The sequence below is a fragment of the Lepidochelys kempii genome, chromosome 2 (genome assembly GCF_965140265.1).
Source record: "Lepidochelys kempii isolate rLepKem1 chromosome 2, rLepKem1.hap2, whole genome shotgun sequence".
Taxonomy (NCBI): Eukaryota; Metazoa; Chordata; order Testudines; family Cheloniidae; genus Lepidochelys; species Lepidochelys kempii.
The window spans coordinates 169,579,679-169,593,619 of record NC_133257.1 but is presented as its reverse complement, the minus strand read 5'-3'; the positions used below and the strand labels follow the sequence as shown (position 1 = coordinate 169,593,619).

General features: G+C 39.4%; 1 protein-coding gene across 9 annotated transcripts in view; it reads right to left on the bottom strand.

The window, feature by feature from the left end:
* TNS3 (tensin 3) overlaps nt 1–13,941 on the bottom strand; it is a 352,619-nt gene that overhangs the window by 210,688 nt on the left and 127,990 nt on the right. Inside the window, exon 2 of one of the 9 annotated variants that reach the window (XM_073332752.1) lies at nt 10,543–10,604. The exons of the other annotated variants lie outside the window; for them this stretch is intronic. Within the exon in view, the coding sequence (XP_073188853.1) occupies nt 10,543–10,563 (21 nt within the window). The 5' untranslated portion in view covers nt 10,564–10,604. The remainder of the gene's footprint in view (nt 1–10,542; nt 10,605–13,941) is intronic. 9 annotated transcript variants of the gene reach the window in all.

The window sequence follows — 13,941 nt, the reverse complement described above, 5'->3', positions numbered from 1 at the left end:
CTCCGCCAGCCGCCCCACGAACTCCTTCGTTCAGCTGCGCTCCGCTCCGCCAGCCGCCCCACGAACTCCTTCGCTCAGCTGCGCTCCGCTCCGCCAGCCGCCCCACGAACTCCTTCACTCAGCTCCACGGCCCACAAGCAGCTCCTGCCATCCACACACTGCTCCGTGTCGAACTGCTTCACCAGCCGTCCCGCAAGCTGCTCCACAATATATCTTCAGGCTCCCCCACTACTTAACACAACACTCAGTGATTTCAGCTCTTAGGTGAATTCAGCTTATAGTAGGGGAGCCCCAGTGCTGGGGCACTGTCAGCCCAAAGTGAGCTCAGCAGCCTATAACTAGACTTCTAATGAAATCAAAATTAGCTCTGATATTCCACAGTGGAGAGAGGAGGAAGTGCAATCAGCATGTACGGCCCTCACCAAGGGGCCCATGCCACCAAGTATTAATACTTGTCCCCAGCCTCTCTCCATTCACACAGTTTTGGAACCCATGACCCTTGCCTAGCGAGTGCTACTTAGATGATGGTGAATCCCTCCATCGTAACAAAAGGCCACGTACAGTTCCAAGCACAGTTCCCATAATCAGGGTAATAACAATTTATTCTTCCTGCCCCAATAACAGAGACACTGGGGATCCCACAGCAGCCAAAGTGACCATTTGGGCAGCTATGGTCTCATTCTAGGCGTGGTGGGTGTGTCTATGCAAATGAGATCTGCCCCTGAAGTTCTTTTCCACAACTTGCCACACCTCACCACCAGATGTCAGGGTGGAGCTCATCCTGACACTGCTTACAGGTGTATCAACATTCCATTACTCCTCTGGCATTACCCTGCAAACTACTCATCCCAGACATAGGTATGCTAGTCAAAATACAAAATAAAAGTGATACGCAACCAGGGATCCACTTCAAAATACCTATATCTGAAGGCAGGTGAACATGTCAGGGTAAAGTTCTGAACAAGAAAGCGTAGTAAAGAATGTCAGACAGTTACCAAGCAGCTTTTGTCTAAGCTGCAGTTCAGAATACATCTTAGGACTGCATTAGCCTTTTTTATGGCTGTATCACATTGGCAGCTCATAGTCATTCTGTGATCAACACATATACCCAGGTCTTTCTCCTCTTCTGTCACTTCCAAGTGATACACCGCCAGCTTGTAGAAAAAATTCTTGTTGTTAGTCCCCAAGTGAATGACCTTGCACTTTGCACTATTAAATTTCATCCCATTTCACCAGTTTTAAAGGTTGTCCAGATCTTCTTGTATAATATTAAGGTCCATTCTGAGGAGCCCTAACCCTCTATTGGAGTGCCCCCAGAGGCCATGCTAGGAACAGCTGTGTTGCACTTGAAGTGTACCACTTTAGCATCTGAACCTAGAACATTTACTTTGCCAGCTCTAGTAAAATACCCTTTCACTTAGCCATGCAGCTTAGTGCTCTACGGGATCTTACCTGTGCTAGCATTGTTAGGGTCTCGCAGCTGAAGCACCTACACCAGTTGCGTCTGAGTCAAGATACAGCTGGTGCCCTGCTGAGTACCATAAAAGGTCTAGTGTACCACAGCACTGCGCAGCCATATTCATTACAATCTTTTAAAAAGCAAGACTCAATTTATTCAACATTTTAACCAGCAGGAATGAAGAGGTTGTCAAGTCCTATGCACAACACAGGTAGAGAGAAGCAGAGTTGACTACATCAAACAAAACCCACTCAGGTCTCTCAACTCCTGTAAACCTTCCATCCTAGAATATTTTTTTCTCCCTCAATGTGGAAATGGATGGTGTTTGCCTGGATAGCTGAGCCTTTGCTTGGGAAAGATTTAAGTCAGTGGTTCTCAAACTTTCCCGTACCAGGAACCCTCCGTTAAAGCTGAAAAAGTCTCAGGACTGCTCCCACCAGCTATCCCCAACTCTCCCAAGCTAGCCCCAAGAAAATGGACGCTGGTTCTCACCACCTGAAGCCTCTCTGTGACCCCTGAGTTTGACAGTCTGTGGACTAAGTGATATGCATACACCCATTTTTTGCTGCAGATTTCATCATGGCTGCTGCTGACTTTTGCTAATCACCTGTGTCCAACAGAGCAAGCATATTTAACAAGTGGAAGATGTTAATAAACTCTCATGATTAAGATTCCAGTTGTTTGAAGTGAAGACAGCTTCTGCCTCCGTGACCTTCTGCCTGACACGCAATTTTATGTAACACCTTCACTCAAAGCAGCCAGAGCTCTACAAAAGTCAAAGCGCTTAATCACTGCTTTTACAGCCACAATGGTGCTGGGGTGAAGTGAAGAGTTGGATTGCATGAGTGATGATGGCTGGAAGCCTTTCCCTACAGATTCCAGGAGCTGTCATATTGCTCCAAGTTTGCTGGAGAAAATGAACTCCCTGGGGATCCTGTCTAGGGGATCCATGCCCAGCCCACCTGTCCCCAAATCAGCCCTCCAGCCACCAAGTGGCACACAAGGAGTGGGACCCCACCTGTAAGGAACTCATCCCTCTTAAAAGAGCTAACAGAGTCTACTTGCATGTCTGGAGAGCAGGAGACTGTATTATGACTGCCAGCTATGTTTCAGCAAAGGTGGGGAAGGGGCTCCCCGTATTGTTTTCCCTCTTATTACCTTGTGCAGTTGTGCTACCTCAGCCAAAATTTGGTCCAAAGCATGTCCATTTTTTCTAGGCTCCTAAGAGCTTGCAATTTTAAAGGGACACTCTCAATAAAAAAATCAGACTTCTATCTACATTTGTGCTTTAGCACAAGTTTATACTTGAAAAGAAAATAGGGACTTTTTTTTTTGTTTCAGTTTGTCTACTTTGCCCACTTCACAGCACTTTATAAAGAGTCTGTTTCCCTTGCCTTTTATGTGGATCTTTCAAGCAGCAGTAAGGGAGTGAAAAACAGGAATATGTGATTGTAAAAGCACACAAATTTGCAGGGGGACTTTGAAGTAGGTGTCATACCTGAAACTAGTTTTAGCTAACATATTTAAAATGGACCAAATTTACTCAAGTTGGTGGTGTCCCTTTATATCTATTATTAAATGCAGTATTTTTCACACCATTTCAATGCTCAAAATATCAGTCTGAAAAACTTCCTCGGTATCATGATTAATATTATATTAGTTAGGGAGGCAGTGTGGCCTGGTGAATAGGGTGGGGGACTCACGAGACCTGAATTCAATTTCCAGCTCTGCCACTGGTTTGCCAGGTGACCTCCCTGTACTTCAGTTTCCCCATCTGTAAAATGGGAATAATGGTACTAACCTCCTTTGTAAAATACTTAGAGATCTATGGATGAAAAGTGCTATGTTAAGATTATTGTTATCGTACAGACTGTATTGTAATTTCATATTTCCAAGTGACAGAGAAATAACTTCATACAGGAGAAAGAATGTATGTGTATTCCCAATGAAATTTTCCATTAAGTGACACATTTACAAAGAGAATGCTTGCTTTAAAGCTTGTCTATGACTTTACAAAATGATACCTGTCTACAGAAGAACACAGCCTGGTTTTATTCTGTTCACGAGACATAACTCAAATTTTTACACCTATAGTGCTAGAAAGAAAAGTTGCAGGATCACTTTATTCAAATCGAATATTACTGCAGTGCTGGCAACTGCCATATTCAACTACCATATTTAACTGTTTTATACATTACTCACCCCCTGTTATATTCTCTAGTGTAAGTGGATGTAAGCCCTAAAAGAATTTTCCTGACCTCTCCGGAAGTTACATCTACTGGTAGCTATAAGGTTGCCTAGTAATATACCCCTGCAATTTAGAGTCACTCACTTGTCTACTTCTTCTAGTGTGTTTAATTGTACTAAAAAGTACATTAAATAATCACTTATAAAATATCATATTTCAATATGTACACAATGTTTTTCAATATCTATACATTTACACTAATTATTATGCAACAATACCATAAAAATGCTTAGGTCAACTTTTCAAAGCTAGGCACCTTCTCTGTGCCTGCAAAATAGACGCACATGCACCTAGACATATAACCACCCCCCAACATATGCAAATTGCACATGCAAACAATTGTGTGTAAACTACATGTTTTTGCATACAGAATGTATAGTTTGTAGGCACAATTCTCTGCTTGTGCAAGTGCACATATATTGTGGACACAAAAGGCCCCAAAATTAAGGAAAAGTTTAACAACTTTAATTTACTGACTTAAAGATCATTGACTTCAATGGAATTTAAGCATGTGCTTAAAGTTAAGCACACATTTAAGTGCTTTCCCGAGAAATAATGTCGTCCTGAGCCACAATCTTACTTTTGAGAAGTCTCGCATTGATGCCGACAATATATTTAACAAAGAATTAATTTAACAACAAATTCTGACTCCAGTAATTATTTATATTTTTTGAGAAACCTTGGGTAGTGTTTCTTTATCTCAGTGCCATGCAACAGTGTGCAATCAGTAACCAGTCATCACCTGAGATGACAAATATATTAACTTCAAAAAGCTGATAACATGTTATTTGTTGGCTTTCTAACAGTGCACATACAAAGGAAAAAATACATTACCACTTGCTTTAAAGCTGTACCATAGTGCCCCCTCTGTCATATTACAGCATCACTTGCTTGGACATCCAATGATTACATTCTACCATTACCTTTTATACAGTGCACCATCCCCCCTGTACTCTATTTTGATCTTTTTAAAAATTGTGGCTGTGCCTCCTTCTACAACTAGTCAAGCCTTCTAAGAGAAACAGCCCTCTACAAAGAGTGAGCCAGACAGCTCCAGAGCTAGATTTCAAAGCTTCAACCTCCAATACCATTCAATGCTCTCCTTGAAAAGCTGTACACCTTATTTGTTTAGTTATATTGTAGCATTCACTCTGAACAACAGCTAACCCCCAAGTAAATTATAGATATAAGCTATAAAAATTTTACAGTAGATGTGGGACAAGACTGCAACATTGTGTATAAAAGTCTATGCACAATATAGACAAAATTTCTTATTCAAATAAAGCACTTTGATGTGCTAAGAGGCAGTATGTTTCAGTACATTATTAATTGTTTTTAAAGGATGGTAGGCAGAGTGAAAGTAATGAAAAATATAGGGCACTGATAATGCTATGTCTAGCAAAGCTTACAGAATTACAGTGATGTAAGAAGAGCCTGCTGACTTTTTGCTAAAATGACAGCAAACAAAGACTAGATTTGGTGAGAGTTAATGGAATTGTTTAAAAACCTTTATTTATTTATCTATTAACAGCTCCAGATACACATTAACTTTCTTTGCTTGGAGTTTATTATTGACTCACATTCCTTGAAAAAAGCACTTTGATAAAATGACCAAAAGGCTGTTTGATTTCACTTCAGTGTCTGAAAATAATGGTATCGTCTGCTAAAATACTGCTGTTTGTCATTTATATTTTCAAAACCAGGATATTTTGTGGTACCATTTTTAGGATCTCTAAATAAGCATAAAAAACCAAAAGTACACCTTGTAATAAATGTGTACTACCACCAACTTCTAACTCAAAGACATCCATATTTCTCAGAATGGAGGGGTTTTTTCAGTAGCTTAGTGTTCTAAATGAGTTTACCAGGAAACACTGAACAAGTGCTATAAGGTTCCCCCACCTTTTCGCGAATACAGACTAACACGGCTGCTACTCTGAAACAATGGATAAAAGATACTATCAGAGCTGTTCTACACACATTCAATTTTTCCCTCCAAATACTTCACACTTAACACTCATTCTACTGGACTGTTTATTCCTGGTACACACAGCAAATGCTAGTCAGTATAGCAATACTGAACAATTTCTAGTTTATAATATATATATTAGGGCTGTCAATCAATTAAAAAATCAATCACGATTAATCACGGGATTAAAAAAATTAATCACACTCAATCGCACTGTTAAGTAATAGAATACCATTTATTTAAATATTTTTGATGCTTTCTACATTTTCAAATATATTGATTTCAATTACAACACAATACATAATGTACAGTGCTCACTTTATATTTATTTTTATTACAAATATTCGCACTGTAAAAAGCAAAAGAAATAGTATTTTTCAATTCACCTCATACAAATACTGTAGTGCAATCTCTTTATCTTTAAAGTTGAATTTACAAATGTAGAATTGTGTACAAAAAATAACTGCATTCACAAATAAAACAATGTAAAACTTTAGAGCCTCAGTCCTACTTCAGCCAATTGCTCAAACAAGTTTGGTTACAATTTGCAGAAGGTAATGCTGCCTGCTTCTTGTTTACAATGTTACCTGAAAGTGAGAACATGAGTTCACATGGCTCTGTTGTAGCCGGTGTTGCAAGACATTTACGTGCCAGATGAGGTAAAAATTCATATGTCCCTTCATGCTTCAACCACCATTCCAGTGGACATGCGTCCACGCTGATGATGGGTTCTGCTCAGTAATGATCCAAAGCAGAGCAGACCAATGCATGTTCATTTTCATCGTCTGAGTCAGATGCCACCAGCAGAACGTTGATTTTTTTTTTTTTGGTGGTTTGGGTTCTGTAGTTTTCGCATCAGAGTGTTGCTCTGTTAAGACTTCTGAAAGCATGCTCCACACCTCATTCCGCTCAGATTTTGGACGGTGCTTCAGATTCTTAAACCTTGGATCGACTGCTGTAGCTATTTTTAGAAATCTCACATAGTACCTTCTTTACATTTTGTCAAATCTCGTGTGGAAATGTTCCTAAAACGAACATGTGCAGGGTCATCATCCGAGACTGCCTATAACATGAAATATATGGCAGAATGCAGGTAAAACAGAACAGGAGACATACAATTCTCCCCCAAGGAGGTCAGTCACAAATTTAATTAATGCATCATTTTTTTAATGAGCGTCATCAGCATGGAAGCATGTCTGGCTGAAACTTGAAGGGGAATATGAATGTTTAGCATGTCTGGCACATAAATACCTTGCAACACCGACTACAAAAGTGCCATGCAAACGCCTTTTCTCACTTTGAGGTGACATTGTAAATAAGAAGCAGGCAGCATTATCTCCTGTAGATGTAAACAAACTTGTTTGTCTTAGCAATTGGCTGAACAAGAAGTAGGACTTAGTGGACTTGTAGGCTCGAAAGTTTAATGTTGTTTTGTTTTTGAGTGCAGTTATGTAACAAAAAAATCAACATTTGTTAGTTAAACTTTCACGATAAAGAGATTGCACTATGGTACTTATATGAGGTGAATTGAAAAATACTATTTCTTTTGTTCATAATTTTTACAGTGCAAATATTTGTAATAAAAATAATAATATAAAGTGATCACTGTGCACTTTGTATTCTGTGTTGTAATAAAAATCAATATATTTGAAAATGTAGAAAAACATTCAAAACATTTAATAAATTTCAGTTGGTATTCTATTGTTTAACAGTATGATTAATCACAATTCATTTTTAAAATCACAATTAATTTTTTTGAGTTCATCACATAAGTTAACTGTGATTAATTGACACACACACCCGTATAAACCCAACATTTTGACTGATGAAATAAAAAAATATTGAGACATTTCAGAAGTCCCCAAAGGAATTACTTGGAGATCACATGCAAAAAAAGCCTGTCTCAGTACAATCTGGACCTATCGTCACTTTGGCTATTTGTCACTTCCTATGAAAATTCTCCTCACCAAATTATAATTTTTAAAGGGAATTTTCCAAACCAAATTAGTGTATGGAAATTTTAAAGCATACTAAATTCTCAAGATAATAAAAGAAATTCAGTGAATTTTACAAAATTAAAATTAGGTTAAAACAGATTTAACATGTCTGGGTTCATGACTGTGTCTGTAAAAACCAGCAAAGGTTTACTTATTTATTCATTTTACAGCTCCTTCAAAACACATTAGAATGGCCTTCAAATAAATGCAGTCTCATACATTGCATTTTCTGATGCCTAATTCTATAGTAAATTTGCTAAGGGAAAGAATGAGGAGATACAGCCAGAAACTCTTGAGTTCTAAACCCTGCTCTGACAGAGACTTTTTCTGTGGCCTTATTAAATTCTCTGCTTCAGAGTTTTCTGTCTGATAAAATGAGGATAATACTATGCTTACCTACCTCAGAGAGGTGTCATGAAGGATTAGTTAATGTTTGCAGAACTCTTTGAAAGTAGAAAGCACTGCCACATACAGGCACTGAGCATTATGATGTCTAAGCCAGGAGCCTGTTCCTACATTCCGGACAGAAGCAAAACTCCTTGTTGCCTCATTTGGGATTACAGAGCAGGGCCCTATGTTAGCACCTTAAAAGGAAAGTTACATTCCTTCAGAAGACATTTTATACTTCAGTGCCTTTAAATACACATAAACTCCTGTGCACAAAACATCCATAAGGCAATAGAAAGAGTTGTTTAATATGAAATCACTGGAACTGCTGGAAAAGAGACCTTCACTAAGAACCCGGAACGCGGCTATTCTAAGAAATAAAAAAAGTATTGTTCACATTTCTCTGCCACCTGGAAGCTTGGCTTTTCTCTCCACAGTGTCTTGTTTGATTTGGCAAGGTCACACACTTGACCTATATTGAGAAACCCCCAAAAAGAAAACTGTGAACATGTCAGATTGCAAAAGGAAAGAAAAAAAGTTACATAAATCAAAGTCCACCTACAATTCTCTCAAAGGGCATGCACAGGAGGAGACGTTTGGTACGTAGCTCCGTATGGGGCATTTGTAAAGAACAAAACAGAAGGAACTCTTCAGAGCTACCAAAACCTATAGGGGTTCCTGGATGCAGTAATGGAGGAGCTCTCCAGTTAATCAGAGTCAGGTAATGACAGATCAGCATTTTCTATATCAGCTAGCTCTCGAACTCAGATAATTGGCTATGCCCCAAAAGAGTCCAGAGGCAAAGAAATACTTACAAGAACCTAAAATGGAGTCTTGGGATAGCATACAGTGATTAAAGCCAGTGACTTTTTAATATATTTTTATTATTTTTCCCGATTCTCCCACTAACCCGGGTGACCTTGGGCAAGAGACTAATCCTATCTGTAATTTAGTTTGCCCATCTGAGCGAGGGGTATGCTACTATTACACCCAAAAAGGGCTTTGTGAGGCTTAATTAATGCAAGATTTGTTAAGTTTGAGATGCTTGGGCAAAGCCTGTTATATAAATGCAATTTTTTATTCAGAATATCTTGGGGTTTGTTGGATTTTTTTCTTCAAAAGAGTGAAAACAAAAAAACAAATCCATTTTTTGTCAATTGTATTTACTTTTATTGAGAGCCTCCACTTCTGCTTCCTTTGTATCAGGTCTGACCTCTTAAAGCTTAATTAGGTACACATTCCACAGTGAACTCTGTTATCCTTTTAGGATTACAGACCTATTTATTTTGGTATAATCCCCATGAGAAAACATGCTTCATTTACGAAGTCAAACAGATCTTACACACTACCAGAAGGGGCTCTGGAAAGAAGGAGGGAAATGGTTCCATGGAAGTTTTCCTCCCTCAAGGGAATAAAATATGAGTACACACTGATTTTTTTGAGAGAGAAAACAAACCAGATGTACACCAGACCTGTCTTATCTCAGGACTTTAGCCTGACACTCAGACTTTGGGGAAATTTCCCAGGCTCTCAGGTCTGCTTCCAAAATCTCAGTACTTTTGTTGCTACAACATCGGTGGGGGACATCAGTGCCACAACTGCCATTGCTGTAGTGGGCACAACTATGAAAGAGGCATCAAAAGGATTTGAGGAGGAATAGAGATCAGTCCTGCCATGATAGACTGCAGAGAAAATAGTTTTTGGAACCTGGACCTTCACTTGTCTCATAACTCACTTAAAATCAGCAATAGATTATTTTCCTGATTTGATATGTTAAAAATATAAAATGATTAATTGTACTTTTAATGGGAGAGGGAAACCAGAGAGGAGATAGGAGAACTCCAGCCAAAGGGAAAATGCCATGCTTTTCAATTTCCCATCATAGGCAGGTATGCTGTACTCCCCTTGTTGACAGAAGTCTTACGCTTGGCTTCCAAGTACATTCATCATTATTTTGCAGTTGTAACCCAACCTTACACAGGGTTGCTTTCCCCCCACTCTAGTGGCTAGTTCTAAATACCATACATATGAGTCTGCTGCAACCTATGAGCTATCGATCTTCAGTTCTTTACATTAGGCAGTGTAGAGATACATACATTAAGACCCAGAAATCCTGGGTTCAGTCCCCACGGACAACACCAAAGGGGTGCTATCATTTAAGTCTCTTCCATTGGCATGGTATAGAAATACTTTAAAGCAGGTGGGGGTTAAAACAGCCACATAAATAATCTGTTAAATCACCCTTCCTCATAATATACACCAGATGTAGTCTGTTCACCATCAGATCTGCAACCTGGTGCCTCCAATTTACAAAACACTTTCAGAGATGAAATTTTGTTTTATTTTTACTTATATCATCCAACTCCACACTTCCACATTCTCGCTTCCCCATTCCTATATTTTTATTGTGAAGAGAATGACAGTAAATAAAAGGTTTTGTGCCTTTGATGACACAGTCTGTTTACTATATGGAAAGATTTACCTTTAAAAGCTTCTGTGCCATACTGTTTCCTCCAGAGTAGAAATCAAAGAAGATGGGATGGTCTGCGGAGAAAAATCCCTGTGAGGATCTCCTTGTGGAAGTTTCCCCCACTACTCAATCAGGGAACAGGATTTACCCCATTCAGAAAAAGATACAGCCTGCCCCACATCCAGGCTTGGTGACATAGTTCCAGTGGTGGCTACCCAACACAAGGCCCAAAGGAGTTAAGTGGCTAGGTTGGCCAATTAACTGTATAAGCTGCCCCTGGAGGAGGAGCCAGAGAGCAATGAGGATTAATTAAAGAGGAAGATGAGTTGGATAGGAACAGGAGGGGACTGTATAAAGCCCAGTAGCTGAGAGGAGAAGGAGGCTGCAGAGAGAGAAGCTATAGTCACTCTCAGAGTAAGAGAAGGTAAGGTAGGAAGTGGCCCAGGGATACAGTAGCAAGGTTTGGGGCTGTGCAAACCTTGCCCAATTGTTGTAGCATCCTTGGGCTGGAACCCAGTGTAGAGGGCAGGCCTGGGTTCCACTACCAGTCACTGGGCATTGGCACTGTTAAGGGGCAGTGAAAGGAATGACTGCCTGAGACAGTGAGTCCTGAGAGACTTTGATAACTCAGAAGGGAAAGACTACTGTGACCTGGCCGGAGGATCAAGCCATGAAGCGGGGCCGGAGGTTCAAGCCATGAAGCGGGAGCAGTCGAGTCACAAGCAAGCGAGATGGGGAGAGTGAGGGAGTGAACAACTGCAGGAGGGTCGTCAGACTGGCATACCTAATCCCTAGATGCGGCCAGATGGAGGCCCCCTTAGCGGTGAGTAGAGCACCCAGTGACGCTGGTCCTACACTTTTACCTTGGATCAATATTTACCTCAGGAAATTGGGGCACATTTTAATTCTCATTATAGTCAGATGACTCTGTTTCAAATGCAAGCTTTAAGGGAGGAATGGGGGATACAGAAAAGTAATGTCGAGCACAAGGACTGAAGCACTCACTGAATAATATTGTTGGTATCATTTCTAAATTAATCACTTTTGCTGGGCTCTGTTACAGTCACCGTGTTGCCCTAGAATGTCAGCATTCTTCTAGGTTTGTTTGATCCTGCCTCAGTGCAGAGGGTTGGACTTGATGACCTCTTGAGGTCCCATGCAACCCTACATTTCTATGATTCTTTTATTCCAAACCGTGGATATACCAAGTAGGTTGGACAACACTGGAACTGCATTTGCCCCTACCTATACAGTGCATTCAGTATCATTTACATGGTTAAACTATTTTACTCTCTGAAAATTACCACAGTAGGATTTCTGCCAATAGTATAACACAAAATGGCATAGAGTGAGAAGCCCTGATTCAGCAACGTACTTAAATGCATGTCACACTTTAAACAAGGCAAGAGGTCCCACTGACTTCAATGTAACTATGTACATGTTTTACTGAGGATGAACTTAGAACTGTCTTGGATCCACCTGTTATGAAGCAGTGGTTTAAATAACAAAATCTGATATATGACAGAATTGATCATTCCAGATGAGAGGAAAATGACATTAGAAAAGAAATATGTGTTTAAGCAAATTCTAAATGGTATTTACAGAGACAGCTTTCATCCTCTGCTGCAGGTCATCAGTTAAAAGTTCAGACTTACATTGAGCTATGAGTCTTTTCACCTTTATTTATTATTTTATTCCTGCCATAAAAACTAGATATTATTACAATCTTCCTATTACAATACAGCATCTGCATAAGGGACTCTATAGATCTCTGACTTGTCCTTTTTGTTGAGATGTAATGTTATGTACACAGTACCTATGTTAATGTCCCGAATCAAAGTAAATGAAAATTTCAGTGTCATTAAAAATACCATATCCAGTAAAATACATCATAAAGCCTTATATTTTTACAAAACTTTTCATTTCTCTGGGTGGTCCCATTGTCATCAGTAGCTCTTAGCGCAGACCAGCTTGCAAGATTGAGGACTAAAATCACCCATCATTGAAATGCAGCCATCTCTGGGGTAGAATGCAATAGCTGATTAACAGTGCTGCATATCAGTTTAAGAAAGGAAGCAAAGAATCATTATTCAGTTGAAACTGAACCAGGCATTGGAGGGAAATAAAAATAGTTGTTCATAGGCAATGAGTATGGACACCACTGCTAACACTGCTTCTCTTGAGAAGAACGCTATGGGAGGACTAATGACTATATGCACTCAGGCCCCATTTCTCATGTTTTACATCTCATCATGATGATCTCCCACAGCATGGAGCCCTTAACCTCATGCTGCAGCACTAGTGGGCTCAGAAGGAAGCATGTCGTGTACTAAGTTACCAACACCATGGAGGATCCTGATTCAGGAGTTGCTCATTTTATGAAAATTTTAGGAGTTCACAGCCCAAGGTCATATGGCTGAAAAATGGCGTGACATCAGGATTGTAGTATAAAAAGGGCAGAAGTTTGTCGGTCATTTCCAGTGTCATAATCTCAGCATCCAACAATGAGAGTTCCCATGAAAGTCTTAGCATTAAGCTTTATACATTTAAATGTGTCAGTTTTTAACCCCTCAAGCTTTTCAAAAGAATGTGAATGTGACAAAAGAGACATAGGAGGGTTTGGGACAGAGGGTTATGGATATGTTTGTTTTTTAAATGGTTTTCTCCATAAATATTTTTTGTTTTCATTGTATTCGCATGTTTTAACTGTACTATATTTTTACATTTTTGTGCAACGCTTAAAACACTATGGGAGGATCAGGGAAGCAGCCCTTTAGAAAAAATAGTAAAAAGTATATAAAATTATTAAAATCCTGTGTTATAATATAAAAGAGTACAAGTAAACACCGATAAGGCTAAATGTACAGCTCAGGCTTCTGATAATGCAAATCATACAAGCTGAACTCTCATGGTGTTTACTGAAATCACTGGATGTGTATTTATAGCTTCATACATGTGCAGTATTCTTTGTCTGCCAGTACTTCCCAACAATGCCATTATTCATGTTTTCTTTAGAGCACTGCTTTGATTCCCTGTCATGAAAAGTGGTAAGATATTCCCACACAATATAATTCTGGAAGTTACTTGGACTGTTTGAGAATTTCAAGTCCCTCAGCCTCCTGCCTTATCCAGAATAGTGTCCAAGTTGTGCTGGAGTCCCCTAGTAGCTTGTTATGTTCACCTTCATTAAAAAAAAAAGTCTACAATATAACACAGTAATGGTCCAACTCCAAATGCTACAACTTACCATACGATAGGGTCTATTGCTGTAGATAACTATAGGATTTTTTTTTACAAGCGCAATTGCACAATTACCGTCACCATTGTTCTTCAAGAAGCTGAGGTTCTCTCTTTGGCCTCAACAATGGTTATAAAAACTCAAGCGTAAAGCTGTGAGTATAAGGGTACAGT